The sequence below is a fragment of the Pistacia vera genome, unplaced genomic scaffold (genome assembly GCF_008641045.1).
Source record: "Pistacia vera cultivar Batoury unplaced genomic scaffold, PisVer_v2 Contig317, whole genome shotgun sequence".
Taxonomy (NCBI): Eukaryota; Viridiplantae; Streptophyta; class Magnoliopsida; order Sapindales; family Anacardiaceae; genus Pistacia; species Pistacia vera.
The window spans coordinates 998,930-1,007,342 of record NW_022196132.1 but is presented as its reverse complement, the minus strand read 5'-3'; the positions used below and the strand labels follow the sequence as shown (position 1 = coordinate 1,007,342).

Sequence of the window (8,413 nt, the reverse complement as noted above, 5' to 3'; positions counted from 1 at the left end):
GGTGGTGGCGGAAGAGGAACAGAGGAGGCCATGGATGGATGAGTGAGTGTTGTTGGCAGTTTAAGGCTTTGGTCTTCTGTTATCCTTTCAAACTCGTCAAAAGGCTTTAGAATCAACAAAGTGCTTTTTTTAAAAGCACTTTTTATTTATTTATGCAGATTAGAGTAAATTCTAATAATTTTTAAATATATTAAGATTATATTTTGTGGTGGAGATTTCATATACGTGTGCAACAAGATCGCTACTTTATCAAAGGAGTGGTCCAGATCCCTTATTCACTCCCCCAGAAGAAAAGAAATCTCAAATTTTTATTACATTTTCCTCTGCCATCGCCAACGATGAAGAAAGCAGAGCTTGTGTTCATCCCTCTAGCAGGCGCAGGCCACTTGGTTCCCGAAGTTGAGTTTGCAAAGCAATTGTTAGAGCGAGATGATGGACGTTTCTCAGTGACTGTTCTTCTCATGGATTCTATTTTTACTGGAAATTTTGTTACACATACGTTATATAAACCGCTTGCAGAATCTAATACTCCAATAAGGTTCATCAATCTTCCTCCTCCTGTAGACTTTTCTCCTTCAATAGATGCTCATAAATCTATAGAAAAGTATATGGTTGAGTTCATAGATTCTCATAAAACTTGTGTTAAAGAAGCGATTGTCAAGCATGTGATTTCCAGTTCTAATTCAGCTACACTTGCTGGGTTGGTACTTGATATGAGTTATGCATCAATGATCGATGTGGGAAATGAACTTGGTGTTCCTTCTTATTTGTTCTTCCCTTCTACTGCAGCTTTTCTTGGTCTCATGCTGTACCTTCCAACTCGACATGATGAAGTTGGAAGAGGATTTGAAGAGTTTGATGGTGAGTTGATGATCCCTAGTTATGTTAATCCGGTTCCAAGCAGTGGTCTGCCGGAGGTTCTGTTAAACAAGTACGGTGGCTACGCTACATTAATGAACCTTGGAAGAAAATTCAGGGAGACCAAAGGGATTATTGTGAACACATTCCAGGAGCTGGAATCTCATGCGGTTAAGTCTTTGTTGAATGATTTTGATCATATGCCACCAATTTACACAGTCGGACCAGTTATTGATGTAAAGGGACGTCAGAGTGATGAGACAGAAAAAGCTGATGAGATAATGAAATGGCTTGATGATCAGCCTGATTCATCAGTTGTTTTCTTGTGCTTTGGAAGTGGAGGGAGCTTTGGTGAAGAACAAGTCAAAGAAATTGGATTTGGATTGGAGCAAAGTGGGGTAAGGTTCTTGTGGTCTTTACGGAAACCACCACCAAATGGCAAATTTGAAGGTCCTAGTGATTACAAGAGTGATAATCTCCAGGAAATCTTACCAAATGGGTTCTTGGAAAGAACAAAGGAAAAGGGTTTGGTGTGTGGACGGGCACCACAAAAGGAGGTGTTGGCTCATAAATCAGTGGGAGGATTTGTGTCACATTGTGGGTGGAATTCAATCTTGGAGAGCTTGTGGTTTGGTATTCCAATTGTGACATGGCCTATGTATGCTGAGCAGCAGCTTAATGCTTTCCAAATGGTGAAAGATTTGGGATTGGCCTTGGAGTTGAGAGTAGATTATAGGATCACTGATGGGGAAGTTGTATCGGGAGATGAAATAGCAAGAGCCATAAAATGTGTGATGGAGAGTGATAATGAAGTGCGAAAGAAGGTGAAAGAGATGAGTGAAAAGAGCAGATTAGCAGTCATGGAAGAAGGATCTTCATTTGCTGCATTTGGACGCTTTATTGATGATGTATTAGGAAATATGCCATGAATGAAGCATAATCTTAATCATCTTTAATCTTTACATGATTAGCAGTAACTGTTCTTCTTATGCAATCTGCTATTAATAGAAAAGCTGCCACAGCTGAATCCACCAAATCACTTCCAGAATTTAATCCTCGAATAAGGTTAATCAATCTTCCACCTCCTGTACACTTCTCTCCTTCACAATAGCTTCATAAATCCTTAAAGAACTATGTAAATGAGTTCATAGATTGTCATAAAGCTTGTGTTAGAGAAACTATTGTCAAGCATGTGATTTCAAGTTCTAATGCAACTCCACTTGCAGGGTTGGTAATTGATATGTTCCCTACATCAATGATTGATGGCGAGGTTGTGATCCCTAGTTATGTTAATCCAGTACCAACCGGTGGTCTTCCTGAAGGTTTGTTAAACAAGAATGGTGGCTACTCAACACTTATGAACCATGGAAGAAGATTCAAGGAGACCAAAGGGATTATTTTCAACAAATTCTAAGAGCTGAAAGGGATTGTTCTAAATGGTGGTGGGTTTGTTTTCTTGCAAATCTTACCAGAAGACTTGGAATTGGAAGTCATACCTCGTCTTTCAAGGTTCTTATCTGGCTCCTTCATTGCTTAGGTGTTGAAAAATGACCTTTTAGCTCAAGGTTAACTAAGATAAGATTGAGAGGATAGCGAGTGATTGAAGAGAAAATTATTATTCCTTCTCGAATTTGGCTTGTACAAAATGATTAGGGGTCACCCTCAAGGGAGTCTTCTACACTCCAACTCCCGACTATCACCTAGTCTAATAAAATATCATATATCACTCCTCACAATTAATAGTTATCTGACAATTATGTAATAAAGATATTTTTACAAGATCTATTATTTGAGCTGCCAAATATACACTTTATATTGGGTTTAGAAGGAAATATTAAGCTAGTAATCTGAGCGATAAACCCAAATAGTCTTGGCCCAAATCAAGTCATAAATTTGAGGTAAATGATTGAAGACACCCCATTCTTAATTTTTGAAAGAGCGTGATGTACTTCAATATATATATATATATATATATATATATTTTAATGATTGAATGTCTAGGTTAGTTTACGTATATCTTCGTTAATCTCCTAAGATCCTAAAACTATTAATCGGATAAGAGTTTCAGTGACTAAATCTATTAGAATCCGATGAGGGATTTAAACTCATAATTTCTTGAATAATATATCCAAGAGTCTCTATCAAGCCACTCGACCACCTAAAGATAGTTGTCCTTTATTTTATATCCTTCCTTCTAAGAATAACTGACAATCTACTTTCACCACTAGGTTTAGTAAAGTCTTTGGTAACAATACCTTATAAAAGTACTTCTGATTGAGGAAAAAAATTCATTTTAACTTTCCAATGGTCTTACTTTTCTCCTACAAAAATTGGAATATATAATAAATGTGAAATTTTTATATAAAAGGGTGAGTTGAAAGGCTTAGTGAGTGGATAAGTTTATAAAACAATTTTTCCTTGAAATTAAAATTTCAATTAATATACGAATAAAATCATTCAATACTATCACTAAATTATCTCTTTGGTATCACTTTAGAAATTAATAAATTTTAAGTACACTATCTATCAACGTATTTCCTTTGTGATTATTATTATCTTGATTTCTTATTTCTGAATATTTATTATGATTTAGTGACCATCATAGATTGATAAATTTTCACAATCATCGATGAAATCAACATACATGTTTATTAAACACTAAAATTTTGATAACATGTTAAAATACAATTTAACATATAATATTTTCAACAGCAAACCACATTCTCCATGTCCCAAATACTATATCTGTGGTAGAACATTTTCCATGTGCATAGAAATACCAATACCCTTGAGTGTTCTTCTCATGCATTCTTTATTTACTTGTTTGATGATTTTTTTTATTGTTATTTATATCATTATAATCAATAAATCGATTCAATAACTTGATCTGTTCAATACTGTTATAATCTTTTCAACATCTAACCGCACTCCCCATGTTCGAAATACTATATCTATGGTAGAATATTTTCCATGTGCATAGAAATACTAACTACCATTTACTGTTCTTCTCATACATTTTTTATTTGCTATTTATATCATTATAATCAATAAATCAATTTAATGAGATTATTATAATCTTTTCAACAGCTAACCACATTCTCCACTCTCCATGTCCCAAATACTATATCTACGGTAAAATATTTTCCATGTGCATATATAGAAATACTGACTACCCTTGAGTGTTCTTCTCATGCATTCTTTATTTGCTTGTTTGTTGATTTTTTATTGCTATTTATATTATTTCAATAAATAAATCGATTCAAACAAGATACTAAAAGAATTTATTTAAATTTGTCCACAAAGTATTAGACAAAAATCTAAAACATCACAAAATATTCTACCATCAACAAATCATAAGTACATAATTCACTTCAAATGATTTTTGCATAATTAAATATATGAATTTTTAATTGATTGCTTTATTAAATAATCAGTTTCATTGGTTGGAGACCAATCCATCGTCAACATGTGCAGTTATTTTCCTAAGTACATCACAAAATGACTTTTTCTATAAAAGTGTCGTAAAATAAAGCCAAGACAATTAAAAAAAAAATTATATTTTTCATTTCAAATCTTCATTCCATTATTTGCAGTTGCCACATTTTATCCATTATTTTCCTGTATTGTCACACTAACTGCAATGTTAATATTGTTTAAGATATAACACAATAAGTTCCAGAGTCTTTTTTTTTTTTTTTAAGAAAAAATTATATATGTAAACATATTTACTTAGCTATTTTTTAATATCTTTCGTAGATTCAGGTTGGGTTAAACTTAAGACTCCTATTCTAGTCTTAAGACCGAAATTAACTCGGGGACGAATTCTCATCCCCATCCCAGCACAACCTTGAAATTTAATTTAACACGTAATCTGTAGTTCACACGGGACGAGAGTCGCAGTGAATAAATTCCTACTTTAAAACCATTTTCCACCTCTAAGTTCGATCAAACTTCACTATCAAGTTCTTCCCTTTTCTGCTTATATATACAAGAATAAACTACAAACTACATTATCTCTTCATTTAAATACATCAAACAATTAATAAAATATTAATTTATAAAAAATAAACTAATAGACAAATAATAGACACTGCTGTTTTATTGGAGCAGAAAGGGGTAAGGTTCTGGTCTTGTGGTCTTTATGGAAGGCAGTGCCATAGCACAAATTTGAAGGTCCTAGTGATCACCAAAGTGAGCATCTCCAGGAGGTTTTGCCAAATGGATTCCTGGAAAGAACAATCAATAAAATTTTAATTTATATAAAAAATAATAATAATAATAATACTTTCAGTCTTTCACCACCCATCAACCCATGCATATCCCAAGACTTTCCCCACAATTGATCCTTTTCATGTGGCAAGTGTAACGTGACGGTGTAAATTAAAAGCTTTATTTCTCTATAAGAACCTCAAGTGTGATGAAGGTCAACATACTTTATCTTCTCTCATAAACTACAGCTACCAAAAATGAAGAAAGCTGAGCTTGTGTTCATCCCAGTAGCAGCCGCAGGCCACCTCATTCCCCAAATTGAGTTTGCAAAGAGATTGCTAGATCGAGATGATCGTTTCTCAGTGACTGTTCTCGTCATGCAGTCTCCTTCTTTCACCTCTCTTGCAGCTGCATATGCCAAATCTCTTGCAGAATCTAATACTCCAATAAGGTTCATCAATCTTCCTCCTCCTATACATTTTCGTCCTTCACAAGAGGTTCATAAATCCTTAGAAAAATTCGCAACGGAGTTCGCAGATTATCATAAAGCTTCTGTTAAAGAAGCTATTGTAAATCATGTAGTTTCAAACTCAAACTCAGCTCCACTTGCTGGGTTGGTAATTGATATGTTTTGTACATCAATGATCGATGTGGGAAATGAACTTGGTGTTCCTTCTTATTTGTTCTTCACTTGTAATGCAGCTTATCTTTCTCTCTCGCTATACCTTCCAAGTCGACAAGATGAAGTTGGTAGAGAATTTGAGGTGTTTGACAGTGAGTTGGTGATCCCGGGTTATGTTAATCCAGTACCAAGCAGCGGTCTTCCTGAAGTTTTATTAAACAAGAATGGTGGCTACACAACCGCTGTGAACCATGGAAGAAGATTCAAGGAGACAAAAGGGATCATTATCAACTCATTTGAGGAGCTGGAATCTCACGCGGTCAAGTGTTTGTTGAATGATTTTGATCATTTGCCACCTGTTTACACCGTTGGACCGCTGATTGATCTCAAGGGTGAGAGTAATAAGACAGATTCAAATGAGATCTTGAAATGGCTTGACAATCAACCTGATTTATCAGTAGTTTTCTTGTGCTTTGGAAGCATGGGGAGTTTTGGTGAGGAACAACTGAAAGAAATTGCACTTGGATTGGAGCAAAGTGAGCACAGGTTCTTGTGGTCAATCAGGGAGCCGCCACCAAAAAATGAACTTGAAGGGCCTAGTGATTACAAACTTGATGAGCTGTTGCCAGCTGGGTTATTGGAGAGGACAAAGGAGATTGGAATGGTGTGTAAATGGGCACCACAAAAGGAGATCTTGGCTCATAAATCAGTAGGGGGATTTGTGTCCCATTGTGGGTGGAATTCAAGCTTGGAGAGCTTGTGGTTTGGAGTTCCAATTGTGACATGGCCTATGTATGCTGAGCAGCAGATGAATGCATTCCAAATGGTGAAAGATTTGGGAGTCGCTGTGGAGTTGAGATTGGATTACAGAAGCATGAGTGGAGAAGTTGTGTTGGGAGATGAGATAGCAAGAGCTATAAAATGTGTGATGGAGATTGATAATGAGGTGAGGAAGAAGGTGAGAGAGAAGAGTGAACAGAGCAGGCTAGCTGTGAAGGAGGGTGGATCTTCATTTACTGCATTTCAACGCTTGATTGATGATATATGTATCAATTTAGAAACAAATTAAGCCATGAATTTCATGGTTGGAGTTCTATTGTCATCTGATCTCTTTTAAGTTTCTCACGTTGGATTTGCAATAGAGATTCTTGAGTTTAATAAAGAAATTTCAGAAACTATCCCTACCCTTTTACTAATATTCAAACTCATGACAACTGTTGAACATTTAATAAAAATTTCTGAAACAATAAACTGAATACACAAACCCAGCACCACCCAGCCCATACGGCCATACCCAAATCCTCGTATCAATCTCCAGACATTACCCATCATGTATACCACCACCGTTTATTAATCATCATCATTCCCCACACACCGTAGCCCACCTTTTAAACCATCAACACAACAAACAAAAGTTTTCAAACAAATCATTTACTTAACCAACACAAGCAACCATCGAATTCACTATAAAAACAATCAAATCCATGAAAACAAAGCAAGTAAAAAGATAGGAAAAAAAAGAATGAAGAGAGGAAAATATAAATTAGATTGGATTGTCTAATATTGATTGGCAACATAGTAAAATTGAACCCTTTATTCTTATTATATTTACTATCCTTATTGCTTTCTATTTCCTCCTATTCCTAATTCGGTTCATCCTATTCTTATTTCTATTCTAGTTTATGTTCTTGTTCTTGTTTCTATTTCTATTCTAATTCTTGATCTTATTATAATTCCAGTTTTATTATAATTTTAGTTCTTACTCTAATTTCGGCTCCAATTTTTATTCCAATTTTACTTCTATTTTGACTATTATTCTTGTTCCGGTTCCGGTTCCTATTCTTATTACTATTACTATTCCTATTCATATTTTGTTTCCTATTCGTATTTCGGTTCCCATTCATATTCCGGTTCCTATTCGAGTTTTAGTTCTTATTGTTATTCCAAGTGGTATTTATATTCTGGTTTCCATAACCAATCCCATTCCCATTCCAAATCCGAATCCATTTCCCTTTCCTATTCTCACTCTGATTCCATTTCCAATTTTTATTACAAGAAATGTCACGAAGGAAAAGAAAAAGGATACTTCATCTTCTCTCATAACTTGTTGAAGATTGTGATATCATGCTGGAAATGATAAAGTTGACAGAAAATTCGAACTGCATGTTTTGCCGCTGCCATTTGAACTTCCACTGTGCATGGAGAAATAGTTTTTTGGTTACTATTTAGAATGATTTCAGTGATGTGCTTAGGTGAATTAGGTTTGATTAAGTGATGTATTTGATAGGTTTGTACGTCCATTGGTTGAATGTGCCTTGTTCAAATTTTAAATTTGCAAAACTTAAGGTGAAACTGTGGCGGGTTCTTGTATAAATTATCCCTATTTTTTTAATGCAAAACAAAGCATTTCTTCAGCCTTCATTTTGTCTCTCTTTCATCAGTTTTCTCTCTTGTATTCTCTTGCAAAAACCAATAATTGGTATCAGAGCTCATACTGATCTTAAAGGGCCCGATACACTCATTTTCTTTATCCAACCTTTCAACCCCTGTTACAGCATCTTCACTGTCAAACTCCAAATAATTTGTTTTAATGACACAACCTACGACTTCTCTTACTCCTCCAGTCTTCAATGGCGAACAATACCACATGTGGGCTATCAAGATGAAGGCATTCCTTTTGGACAAGGCCTATGGCAGTATGTGGAGGAAAATCGTCAACCACCT

At 35.1% G+C, this 8,413-nt stretch overlaps 2 protein-coding genes across 2 annotated transcripts; both read left to right on the top strand.

Moving 5' to 3' along the window:
• Positions 1 to 269: 269 nt before the first annotated feature.
• LOC116136608 (anthocyanidin 3-O-glucosyltransferase 2-like) lies at positions 270 to 2,718 on the top strand. The gene is made up of 2 exons (XM_031422278.1): positions 270 to 1,923; positions 2,085 to 2,718. The coding sequence occupies exon 1, from the start codon at positions 339 to 341 to the stop codon at positions 1,785 to 1,787; it is 1,449 nt and encodes a 482-aa protein (XP_031278138.1). The 5' UTR covers positions 270 to 338; the 3' UTR covers positions 1,788 to 1,923; positions 2,085 to 2,718.
• A 2,564-nt stretch (positions 2,719 to 5,282) lies between these two features.
• On the top strand, positions 5,283 to 6,827 carry LOC116136648 (UDP-glycosyltransferase 71K1-like). The gene has a single exon (XM_031422319.1). The coding sequence runs from the start codon at positions 5,325 to 5,327 to the stop codon at positions 6,756 to 6,758; it is 1,434 nt and encodes a 477-aa protein (XP_031278179.1). The 5' UTR covers positions 5,283 to 5,324; the 3' UTR covers positions 6,759 to 6,827.
• Positions 6,828 to 8,413: the final 1,586 nt, after the last annotated feature.